Raw genomic sequence first — 12,794 nt, forward strand, 5'->3', positions numbered from 1 at the left:
CCCACCGGCACCTCCCCCTCCCCCATCTGTCAAACAGGCTGACAATATGGACCTTTCGGGGAGGGGAGAGGCTCCAGGAGTTCAGGGCTCTGCCATGGCCAAAGGTACTTTCCTTCCCCTTCATTTAGACACGCGCGCACCCCTCTGTCCATACCTGCCACACAGCATGGCATCGACTGATGCTAGATCAATGCTTTGTCCTATTACCCTCTGCCCAAGAGAGAACAGGGGCCTGAAACGTCACCTGACTCTAACTTCATAGGAGCCAGTAACAAACAAGGTTGGCCTCAAAAGCTAACAAGAACTTTGGCGGCATTAATAGAGATGTAAGGCCTGGGAAAGGGGAGGTGACTGTCCGCACGATGAGGCTTTAGCAGGAGCGCCGAGCCGCCCACCTGATGATGCAGCACTGGTCGCGGCTGTTGCGCTTCATGTTGAAGTAGCAGTTATCGGCAATGGCGAAGATGTGGGGGGGCATCTCCCCAATCTTCTTGTTAGTATACTGGCGGATATGCTCTGGCGAGTAGATGGAGAGCAGCTGGTAGGGGTTCACAGCCACCAGGATGGAGCCTGTGTACGTCTGTGGGCAAAAAGAGACGAGGAACTCGCCACTTCCCACGTGGGAGGCTCTGCCCCGCTCCATTCCCCTGGAAGGGACAGCACTGGCTTTGGAGTCACCTGCACCTGCCTCTCCACGAGCTGGGGGTGGGGCCTTCAAACCAGCCTTGGGTCTGGGTTGGAGGAGGTGCTCACGGAGGTTTGCTGAAGGGAGGAAGGACGTGGGGAGAGAGGGAGGGTCTCTGAGCTTCCATTTCCTTACCTTCATCTGTGAAGTGGGCGCAGTGTGACTATTTCTACAGATGAGGGGATGGTGGACCCTAAGAGCCACACCACACTGTAGGTGCTCCTCAAACGCTGGCTTCCACTTTTGTTCCCAAGCCCTGCATCCCCGAGGTTCGGAGTGACACGCATAAACCAGACCACTGCAGCACAGCCCAGGGCGGGGGCAAGGGGCGCCGCCCTGGCCCGCACAGGTGCAGGGGCCCCGTGCACCTCCGATAAACTTCTAGGGGGTGTTCTCTTCCTGGGCTCCTCCGTTCATGCACAGGATTTCCTGCTGTGAGCCCGGGGCCTTGCCACACAGGGGCCAACACCGTCTGGCCCTGCCGCCACCAGGGCAGAAGGTACCCAGGGGTTACTGCTCCCTCCGCCAGCCCCGCCCCACCCCAGCTTGAAAAGGTCAGACGCAGCCTGTAATTGGTGATGGATGGATTGACATCTGGGCCTGGAGAGACTGAGAAAAGATGTGACCACACAGAGGAAGTAACAGCCGGCTCCGCTGCCTCCCACCAAGGGCACAGAGCATCACCCCAGAGCCAAAGCCGTGCTCAGCAGCCTCAGCCCAAGGTGGCCATGACAGGAACGTGCTGTCACCAGCACCACGTCCCAGGGGAAAGGCCCAAACCAGGGCCAGCTGTGGCCATGCAAACAGCCCTGGGCTCGGCAGCCCAGACCCAGGTTCCAGTCCTGGCTCGGCACGCCCCACCACTTACCACGCTGCTCTGGGCCCCGGAGGACACTCCCCCGCGGCCCGGGCTCATCCTCCAAGCAGCCCACACCAGAGGCAGCTGAGCCTGACCTCCTCATGGGGTGCGAGAGCCAAGCAGGCAGAGATGGGGTGGCATGGGGACGTGGGCTGTGGGGGGCCGCCAGCCAAGCACACGCTGAGAGCCACGGGCAGCTGTGCCACACTCACCCGCCCTCCACAGTTGGTCTGAAGTTGGAAAGTGAGGAACAGAAGAGGGAGCTGCTCAGCGGTGAATGGGATAAAAGGAGACTGTCCGCCAACAACACCCCACACAGCCCAGGGCTGGGCTAACTTCTCCGATCCGAAGCCACCAACCACCAGCCCCAGGGCACCTGGGCCCCACCCCCTGCAGCTCAGCCCTGCCCGGCTGTGGGGACCAGCTGGCCCCTAGAGAGGGAGTCAGCCCTGAAGAACATCTTTTCGGCAGATCACTTTGCATGTCTACACCTCAGTTTGCTCATCTGTAAAAGGGGGACAGTTAGCACCCCCTGTCGGGGTTATGTGAAGATGGAAGGGCCTAACCCTAGGCATGTACCTGGTTACAGGAAGCCACCTTCCTTAAAGAAGGGACCCCGGAACCACCTGGTCTGTGATCACCACGTGGCGTGAGGTGGGCTCCATGCACTCATTCAAGGACCCTCCATGGAGACTTGAGGGGAGGCCAAGAGCCACCTTCTGGGGGCCAGGGAGGAAAAGCTTGGGCCTGTGGGAGGCAGCAGATTCCTCTGGTGGGGTAGGTGGGGGTGGAGGTGGGGGCGAAGGCTGGTCAGTGGGAATCAAGCATGGAGACGTGAAAGGGCATGGCATTTGGAAGGTCTGTCCGAGAAAGGTCACTTTGGCAGCTGTGCGAGAATGGGTGGTTGTCCCGGAGGCTGGGGGTAGAGACCATTTCAGACCTAATGAACCAGTCAATGGAGGCGGTAGGAGCCAGACGGGGCTGGCCCTGGGATCAGGCTTGGTGACCATGAGCAGGACCAGGCAGGGTCAGAGAGGATGCACTGATAAAAACTGTGAGAAACCCTCCTGGTGTGGGGCCCAGAACCTTCTCTCCCCAGCAGAGCTTCCAGGGCCCTCTCCATAGCAGAGGCCCCAAGCGCCCTGCCTCCTGGATGTCCCCGCTTCTGTTCACCCGCCTGTCCAGACCGGACCCCACCCTCCCCGCCAACCCTGCTCCTTCTCACACTGCCCAACCTAGCCAGCAGAACTCCACCATCCTTCACCCAGGGCGAGACCTGGGAGGCCCTTTACTGCCTCCCTCTCCTCCATCCCAGCCCCCTCTCTCTGTTGGCGCAGCCAGCCCGCTGGCCCTGGCTGCCATGGGCTCTTGGCAGACTGCTGCAGATGCCCCCCTACAATCTACCCTTTGCTCCGAGCCAGGGCCAGCTTTTCAAAAATGTGACCGCGTCACCCCCCTGCTGGAAACCCTCAGGCAGTTTCCCATGCCTACAGGACCAAGACGCCAGGGCCCGGGTCCTCACTAGCGGCATCCAACAGCCAGAAGAGCCCTCCGCATTAATCCTTCAGCTAACAGCACCAAACTCCATCCCCTGCCCCCTCGCCCAGCTTATTCCTTCAGTTCTGAGCAGAGATGATCCCCTAGAGGAAGCCAGGCAACCTCCTATGTAATCTGCATGGTCCCTGTCCCTTGGCCCACCTGACTCCTCTGTAATTCTGGGACAAGGCCTCTGCCCTCTAGCCACGCTGTCCTCTCTACCCAGGCCCAGCGCGTGCATGGCACATACGACAGGCTCAGCAGATATTCCTGTGCGATCGAAAGAATGACTAACAGGTGGAGAAGAACTGGAGTGGACAGCATTAATTGGTGCTCCCGGGGAAGAGCAGGGAAGGGAGCTGAGGGGACAGCCTGTCAGCAGCCACTGGGCAGCCCGGCCGACAGTGACAGTGACAGGTAGGATGGCCCCAGGGATGTGGCTCACGGAAAAAGCACAGAATGGCATAGGAAGCAATGTTCCTATTTGTGTAGAAAAAATTAAAAGATTTACACGTAATTTTATATCATATTTGACATATACCCTATATAGTCTTTCTCTTCGAGAGTGGATAAGAAATTAGCGGTGGTTTTCTCTGCGGCAACTCTCTCATCTACAGCACATGCGCCCATTTCAAACTAACTAACAGAACGGCGGTCTCTCCGTCAGTGAGGAGGACCCCCCCGCCCCGGCAGGAGGGCAAGAACACGCAAGCGCTGGGTGCAGGAGCCTGTGCCCTCAGAAGGCCACCGTGAAGGCCCACACGGTCCTTTACAGCTGGGAGAACTCAGCCTCTGGGAAGCAGAGGGCTCCACGATCACACGCCAGAGAAGCAGGAGGCTAAAGGCGGGGTGCGGGCACACGAGCCCAGGCCTCGCTTCCCCACCTGGGCTTACCTAAACCCCAGGAATATGCCCGGGGGACGGTGGAGCTGACAGTGGGGTAGTGACGAAGGGAGGGGCTTGGGCACCACGGGCAATGAGACCCAGGCCTGTCCTGCCCCTGTCTGGGCCTCAACACCTGTCCGTCCCCCAAGGCTCTTGGCACTGCTCCTGAGCCCCTCTGGCCCTCTCCCTCTCCCCAAGGGTCCATGGTCAGCAGGGGGTCCATGCCCAGCTGCCCAGCATAGGCCTTCTGCTCAAGCCTCCAGGAAGAAAGCCTGCCTTTGGGGCCAAAGGCTGGGAGAGGGAGAGATAAGGGTTATTCCCAAGCCAAGGACATAGCACACGTGGTCCCTAGGGGCCCCAAGTCCCCAGGCGGAGTTCTGAGGCCCTCTCTGGAACCAGAGACACGCTCCAGGAGATGTGACAGGAATGGCTCCACCACTTCCAGGAAGCCCCAGGCCTGCCAGCCCTGGAACGTCTCCCTTAGCAGACCATGGAGACCAAGAAACATCCTGGACACACATACCTTCCCAGAGTCGCAGCGGTGCTCACCCAGGAACTCTCCCCATTGTGCCAGAGGGAAGGCTGAGACCAGAGAAGAGCAGGGACTCCCCGAAGGCCACCTGCCAAGACTTGGACCCAAGCCTCCCAGACTAGGGCTCCAGTCCCTGTTCAGCACCAGGGAGCCCTCGATCCCTACCGGCCCTGCCACATGTTCCCAGGAAGGACACCTAGCTGCTGAGACCACCCAACCAGGGCTTGCTAGCTGTCCTCTGAAGGTCCTCCCCCACTGGGGCTGTCCAGGGCTGATTTGTGGCCCTGGGGTGCTGTCCCTCAGGCTCTTAGGGGCAGGCTCCTGCAGCGGGCAAGCCCAAGGCAGACAGTCACAGACCGAGCGTCGCCCGGCCCAGGGCTGTGAGCGGCTGTGGTAATTGGAGGAAATCCTGGGTATGTGGGGCTGTGCCTGGGGTAACCCAAGCCACAAAGTGATGAGGGGTTGCCATGGTTAGGGACAGGTATGGTTTCTGGGTGGGACAGTGGCCCAGTTGCTTCTTCAAAGCTCTACTCCTACCCCATCCACTCATCACAGAATCAGCGAGTGAGCAAGTTGAAACCTGGAACGGGGCAATCCTTGAACAGAAAGGGTCCCCAGACCAATAGACACCCAGAATCCTGGGCTCATGGACCAACCAATCTTGGGACCCCCCAGGTGCTTCCTGAACAAGAAGGCCACTTAGGCACCTCATCTCGACTCAGTGCCCTGCCCCGTCCCCTGCCTCCTCTCCCCCACCCAGAAAAGAGACCACCAGAAAGGTTCCTGGTGAGGACTTCTAACGAGGCAAATGGCACAGATCGTGGGGCTTTCTGGAGAGTCCGTCAGCCTCTGGAACTCTTTCCTTTGCTCCCCTCGTCGTCTATTCAAGGACAGAAAGCTGATTTCTCCGCTAGCTGCCAGCCAATCGGTCTATCCCCCCAGATTTCACAAACAAGAGTGGCTCTTCCTGAGGTTGTTTCTTCCCCTCTCCTTTATGACTCCTGTGTTTGCCTTTGTTCTTTGATTCAGTCCACCGACGGTCCCTCACGTGCGAGGAACCAGTTTGTTCCCAGGAATCAATAAACCTTGTGCAAAGTAACCCAAGGACATGCTCTGAGCTATTCTTAGACAAGGTCTGGGGGGTCTCTGGGGGACGCTCCTCCTGACAGGAGACCGGACCAGGACATCAGCTCTGGCAGTGGCCTCCCTGAGGGGGAGGTGGGAGGGAGGGGCGGGCTCCCACTTGCCTCCAGACCCAAGTGTCAGACTCCACCCAGCCCTGGAGACCAGCCACAGAGCTCCTCCCTAGGACACTGTGTGACCACCCGCCACCTAGGGAGAAGAGCGAGTAGGGAACTGCCAAGAACTGGGGTGCAGACACCAGTGGGTCTTCACGGGGTATTTCTGGCCTGGGCTCGAGCACCATGCTCCTGTCTGGGCGATGCTGCTCCGGTCTGGAGGTGCCCTGCCCTTCACCCCAGGTGAGGGAAAGAATGAGAGGGGCTGTATCAGCGCTAAGGGACTCCCTGTAAAAGCCAGTTGCCGTGCTTCTTCAGTGGACGAAAGTCAAGGACCTGGGCACGGCCTCTCCTTGGGAGCCTCCCAGACTAGGGCTCCAGTCCCTGTTCAGCACCAGGAGTGGCCAAGGGTCCCAAAGTGGGGAGGGTAGCAGAGGGCCTCCCGGGCAGCTGAATGGCCACAATTCCAGGGCTTCTAAGAGGATGGATCCCTGACCTTGACGCGGCTCCTTGCTGTGACCGCTCAGGGCCGGTCACCCTGGCTCCTCCTCACGGTCTTCCCCGAACGCTGTATCCCCCGCCTCTGGGAACGCCACCGCTCTCCCTGAGCTGGGAGTGAGGCCTCACCCCTACGGACCCTGCAGAACCTGCTGTGTCTGCACCCACCTCGAGCGCTCCTCGTGACACTTGTCACCCAAGCATGCCCTCTCTACCAGCTTGCCTGGGGACCTACCTGGGGGCAGGGAGGGGGCTTCCCTCCTGCTCTCTCCTTTTGTTGTACAGCCATGGTTTCCTTTAGCGGAGCTGCTTCGGGAGGGGCTGGGTCAGAGACGTGCAGTGACCCCAGGACACAGCCCTGGACCTGGCTAAACCTCGTGGAGCCTCAGTTTCCCTATCTATACAATGGGACTATGGGCCTAGCTCAGCAGTTCTCAGACTGTGGTCCGGAGACCCCTGAGGGTTCTGAAGGCCCCTCCAAGAAGTTGTAAGTTCCTTTCCACCTCTGTATCTGTGTGGCCAGCTTTTCCTCAAACACTTCAACCAAACAACCTCCCATCAGACTGCCTGTGACGTGGGGACAGGAGCATTAGTGGTCCTCTGTTAAGCCAGACTTCACTACATCAAAGCTAATGATCACTAATATATCATAATTTAAAAAATAATAAATAAGCATAAAGATATTTCACAAAATTATAAAATAACACCACTCTTCTTGCTAACTTGGGGGGCATATGTATAGTTATTTTTCATAAAAATGTTTTCCTGTAATAGATTTTATGGTTATTTTTTAAGGAATTAATACATTCTGTAAAGTTTCTCGGTTCTAATTTCTAATATGGTAAATATCAATAGAGACAGTCTGCACTGACAAGTGCTCTTGGGAGTCCTCAATAATTTTAAGAGCATCAAAGCTTTCCAAGGCCAAAGAGTGAGAACCTCTTGGATACAATCTCCACAGGCCCTCTGTATTCTGATGGTCTCTGAACCCACCTCCTGGATCAGTTCAGTCCTGCTGAGTGAGACTGTGTGACTTGTTGAGATTCAAGGTGTAAGACTGGGGAGCGTACGTATGACTGGATCTTATATCAAGGGTTTGCAGAGTCAAGGAGTATGTTCTCTCCTCCATCCCCCTCTAAGGATACAGACTCCCGACCCATCCTCTCTTTGCTGGAGGACCAACGAATGGCAGGCTCCGACCCCACAGAGAGCCCAGAGGGGTCAGCAGTTCCCCATCTCTGGGCAAAACAAAGAGCCTCTCACTGATTCGCCCAAGGGCCGGCGGAGGCACATGAGCCCACGGTACACACCGCTCCCGCTCCAATCACACACCACACAAGGATGGCTCAGCCAAGGGGCTGCTGGCAGGTGGGTCCCTGGCTGCCTCTGGAGAGGGGGCTCCTGGGAGTGGGCGGGGCACACTCACGTAGATGAGGTGGTCCCGGTAGCGGATGAGCAGGTTGCGCAGGATGCCGGCCTCGTTGAGGTCTCCCAGGCGGATCATGTCCTCCACGCCGTGGACTGACGTGGGGTGCATGGGCTTGATGTGCGTGGCATTCTGCGGGGAGATCCAGTGTTCCTGTGGGGGGGGCACCGTGGCTACGGTCAGGAGGCGCTCCCGGAACCCAGGCTGTGCTCTGCTGGGCAAGGGGCCCGGGAGGGACAGGGATCCTGGATCTGTGCGACCCTGGGAAAGGCCTCCTCCTCTCCTGTGGCCAAACAGGATCATTTTCAGGGACGGGTCTTCGAGGATGGTGCTGCCCACCCCGACTCTCTGTGGACCACTTCTCCTCTTAGGGAATTCTCTCTGCAGACCTAAAAGATGGGCAGGGCAGGGACTTTGGCCCCACTTCGCATTGTCATAAAGGGGAAGAGTCCCCCCAGTCACTTTGCAAGACGGAGTGGAGAGTGTAACCACTGGAATTAGACTTGACCTCAGATACAGGCTCTGGTAAAACAAAGACACGAAAAGTAATTTCAGCGCCGAGAATAAACCAACAGGCATATGGGATAGAGATCAGGGAAGGAGCTACCTCTCCAAAGAGAGGTTTTAGCAGAGATCCGAATGATGGAAGAGAGACCCTTACCAGTAAGGTGTGGGGAGAAGGAATTCCAGGCCCAGGGAACAGCAGAAGCAAGCCTCTGAGGCTGGCGAAAGCAGGCAGTGGAGATGGAGAGAAGTGGATCTGTTTGGGATACGTCTCACAGGGCTTGTTGATGAATGTGGAGCAGGGGTGATCTTTCGGTACTTGTGAACTCATGGGGAAACTAGGAGAGAGGTTGCCCCATGGCTCCCCCTACTCTCCCCTGCAATATCTTCTGCTGGGGGGTGCTTCCGGTGGTACGTCAGGCGAATAGCATTGTCGGTTTCAACAAACCTGCAAATCCCTCCTTCCTTCCCCAAGGTGGCCTCCAGCACCTTCTCACAATCTGGCTTCTCAGCAAGGTGAGAGTGAACTGTGCTCTGAGGTATGGCTGCAGCCTCAGTGGGATCCCACAGCCCTCGGGGGCCCCTGCCTGTTCCCAAATGCCAGACCCCTGGGAGCCTCAGGACCAGGCAGGGGTTTGAGTTTTGGGGAACAGGGGAGGAGAAGGGGACCCCTCTGCCCCCTCCCAGCTCAGGCCCTAAGACTTGGTGGTTAGGTGTGATGCACACGACATGTCCTCCCGTACCTGCTTCTCTTCCAGGTCCCCTCTGGGAATAACCAACCCCAACAGCTGGACACTAGCGAGAATCTGGGGCATTAGCCCCTCATCTCATCCTATCCCCAATCTAACTGGTCACCCAGTCCTACTCATTCAGCCCTCTGAAGTGTTGTTGCTGGTTGAGCAGTGCCCTCCTCAGCAACCTCAAGCCCCTGCCCTGATCCAGACCGCCACCTCTCACCTGGCCCCCTGGCCCTTGCTGTCCTCCAGCTCTGTCCCAGTCCCTCACCTCCTGGGAGCTTCCTCAAGCACCTGTCTGATCCCAGGGCTCGGGGGCTTAGAGCCCTTCCCTGCCACCCCCCCCACCCCCACCTGCAGCCTGACATTCAGAGGCCAACCTGAGGTAGACACAGGGACTTTGGGCCTTCGCTCCAGCAATCCCCCACACTTCCAAGCCAGGGAAGGTTGGTCTGCACTTCCCCAAACACTTCTATGGCCTTGCTCATGCTGTTCCCTTTACTTCTTTTCCACTTAATCTTCGAGGCCCAGCTCAAAGTTTTCCCAGTTTCTAAAGCCTTTGCTGACCGTGATGCCCACCCTCACGTGCTCCACTGGCCACCCCCTCACATCTGCCGCAGGCTGTGTCAGGGCCTCCTCTGGGCCCCCACGTTGCCTGGGTCTCCCATGGCAAGGCAGTGGTCACACTGGGCTGCCGTTGTCTGAATGCGGTTCTGACCTCCCACTGTGCCCCAAGGCTGGGGGCTCGTGGCGGCCAGTCTCTGTGTCTTCTAGATTCTTGGTCCACAGTGCCTCATACAGGGGCCACACGCAAGTGGTGTGGCAGAGAATCTGACAGGATGGATGGCTAGCTGGTGGCTACTGGGGACCAGTTCTGAATTAGAAGCAGAAATCCTAGTCATAGACACACCCTCGTAGTCCCTTTTTCCCACCTTCTCACTTCCCCTGAGAAAACAGGATCGGAGTAGGACGGTGGCCTGCACCAGGCCCTCAGAGGAAGCAGGGACAGGGCCAGCCAGAGCCCACAACTCCAACTGCCCTGGCATTTCACGGCACCTCCTGGGCCAGGAGCACTTCAATCCAGCTCAGGCCCTCACGCAGCCCTCCCCGAGGCATGAATGGACTGGATGGGGAGATCAAAGAACCCGCCTGGACTTTCCAGTCCTGAGTGGAACATTCCTCTCTCCCATTTTATCCTGTTTCTTGATAAAAGTTGATCCAGTTGGAAACTTCCCTCTGCCTGGTCCCTGCTCACAGACTCGCTGCTAGGCTCCAGTGCCACAGGGAAGAGGATGCCTAGGCAGACTGTCTGCCTTCCCCGCTCGACCCCAGCCTCTGGTCCCCACAGTCCCTCCCCCAACAGTTCAGCAGAGAGGTGACAGACAGCTCAGCCACCGCGCAACCCTGTAGACCCGGGCACACCACTGGGCCTCCCTGAGCCTCCATGACCTCATCTATGCGATGGGAATTACAACAAGGGAAGTCCCTTCCTTCTTGGAGAATTTGGGGGGATTAATTGAGACACTAAAGGCCAACCTTTGTTTCACTCCCACCATGTATAAACAGTGCTGGTGCCTGATAATTCCCCATTCAGGACTGGGTATTATTACTCTAACGCTTTCTGGTTTTACAGAGGAGACCTATGTTCTTGTTTGTTTCTCATAACATCCCATAACAGAATCACCAGTCCCCATTTTATAGCGAGGAGTCACACTCAAGTGACTAAGTGGCCCACCCCGTTATATGGCAGACCCAGGCCTCTCTTCACCCCTTTCCCGCACGGAAGGACTCCCAACGGAGTTGGGCCCCTCGGGCCAATGTCCACAGGCACCTCCAGCATAGACCAAAGTGTAACCAGGGCACAAAAGGAGGCCTGGCTCTGAAGCAATGCGAGAGAGAGAGAGAGAGAGAGAGAGAGAGAGAGAGAGAATGTGGCCGATCCCAGAGACTGGTGACACATTTGGAAAAGAGGAGCTGGCCTGATACTGAGTTTGGAGAGACAGGGACCGTGTGCCCCGTAGAGGAAGGGGGGGAGGGTCGCCTCTGTTCCAACGGGAATAGCTTGGGCAAAGGCAGAATGTTAGGATCCCAGCTCATTCATTCATTCATTCAGCAAGGCTTCACAGAGAATCCTGTCTGGACAGACGCCCTGTGGGGTCTCAGGGGAACCAGATGTGACTCGTCTAGTCCTTGCCCTGGAGTTAAGGGCGTCTTGGAAGTCAGAGGGGTCAAAGGTAACAGCCTGGAGGGCGGAGGGCAGGGGGTGGGGGGGGGATGAAAGTGGGAAAGCCCCCGAGAGAAGAGGCCAGAAGCCCTGGGCCCAATGCTGCTGAAGCAAGCCAGCCTCCCTGACCCGCTCCCGGCCACGCAGTCATGTCCCCCCGACCTGCAGCCCCCACTCCCAGGGCTCCAGTGGGAGCTGGTGGGAGGGGAGCTCTGGGATCCAGTGACACAGTTACAGGACACCGTCTGACATGCAACATGACCAGGTGAAACGTAAGCCTGCAGGCAGAGTCCGGAGCCCGCCCTGGGGGCTGCAGGCAGGTTTGTGGGCCTGTCTGGGCTGCCAGCTGAGCTGTGCCCCTTCTCTGACTGCGACCTCACAGTGGCTTCCTAGAAGGTCCTAGAACCAGAGCCTCCAGAAGGACCTGCAGGCACTCCTGTTCTAAAGCCCAGGGGACAGGGCATGATTGAACAGAACCTGAGCGCCAGAGCTGCCCCTGAGATAGGGGAGGGGAGACGCTACATGGAGGCCAGAAGTCCTGGGTACCACTCCCAGCACCGTCACTTCCTAGCTGTGTGACCAGGCCCGGTGGTCCCGCCCTGTCCCAGCTTCCCCTTGGGGAGCAGGGCATTTGCCCCTCATGGATGCCGTGAGGACCCAAAGACAGCTTGGGTCAAAGGGCTTTGCAAACCCCATGGGGGTGTCCCTGAAGGCTGCAGGAACAACAGTGGTGCCCCTGACCCCCTAGAGCCAGTATCTGGCCTCCCCCCTAAGCCCTGCCCTTGCCCCCAGGGGAGCCCTCTGCACTCTCTTTTGCCTCCAGCATTCTAGGACCCCAAGACAGAAACTTGGTTCTATCCCTCTATTCCCCAGCACTGGGCACAGCACCAGGCACAGTGCATCTCCCTGATGCACTGAATCTCCCTGCTAAGCTAGGACCCTGTTCTCAGGACCATGCCCCCACGTCCCCACACCACGGACACGTGTACTACCCCTCTAGGCCCTCCTCCAGACCACCTGCCTTCTCCAGGGCAGGACCCTGACCTCGTACTTTTCCGTCCCTCCCCACACCCACTACCCACACAGCTTACGCCTCCTGTGTCCCTTTCTTCCAGGGCCACAAGGAATCAAGCGCTAATCTGTTAGACAGATTCCCAGGGCGGTGCCAAGGTAAGCAATGAACTCCTAGGATGCCATAACCCAGGACAGCAAAACTCAGGCATTTTTACTCTAACTCACTTTACTGAGGTGTTCTCTACAGGGGCCCCAACTTATGGGTCAACAACCCAATGAGATAGTTACTGTGATCCCCATCTTACAGAAGAGGAAACTGAGGCTCTGAAGGGAAGGAGACTTGGTGAGGGATGCATAACTAATAAATGGGCAGGATGGAATTTGAATCGAGTCTGTCTGACTCAAAGCACCCCTGTGCCTGAGGAGCTCGCAGCCTGGTGCCGCCCCCCGCCCACCACCGTACATGTGCACGTGCCCCCCCCCCATCTCTAACACTAGGCTAGAGTCCACTAGGTTGGACTGAGTGCTTACGGAAATAGAACCCGGCAGCCTGGGCAGAAGGGGAGCACCCTCTCACTGGGGCAGTGGGCAAGCTCCATGGAAGATGGGGTGTCTCAGAAGTAGGGGCACAGGTACTGCCTCCACCCCTTCAGGTTACT

At 57.8% G+C, this 12,794-nt stretch overlaps 1 protein-coding gene across 1 annotated transcript in view; it reads right to left on the reverse strand.

Annotated features, from left to right (window-relative positions):
- MYO7A (myosin VIIA) overlaps positions 1-12,794 on the reverse strand; it is a 79,437-nt gene that overhangs the window by 50,367 nt on the left and 16,276 nt on the right. Inside the window, exons 4-5 of the mRNA XM_044390902.3 lie at positions 7,660-7,812; positions 396-580 (exon numbers count right to left, since the gene is read on the reverse strand). Coding sequence (XP_044246837.2) covers positions 396-580; positions 7,660-7,812 — 338 coding nt within the window. The remainder of the gene's footprint in view (positions 1-395; positions 581-7,659; positions 7,813-12,794) is intronic.

Source organism: Ursus arctos, unplaced genomic scaffold, assembly GCF_023065955.2.
Source record: "Ursus arctos isolate Adak ecotype North America unplaced genomic scaffold, UrsArc2.0 scaffold_22, whole genome shotgun sequence".
Taxonomy (NCBI): domain Eukaryota; kingdom Metazoa; phylum Chordata; class Mammalia; order Carnivora; family Ursidae; genus Ursus; species Ursus arctos.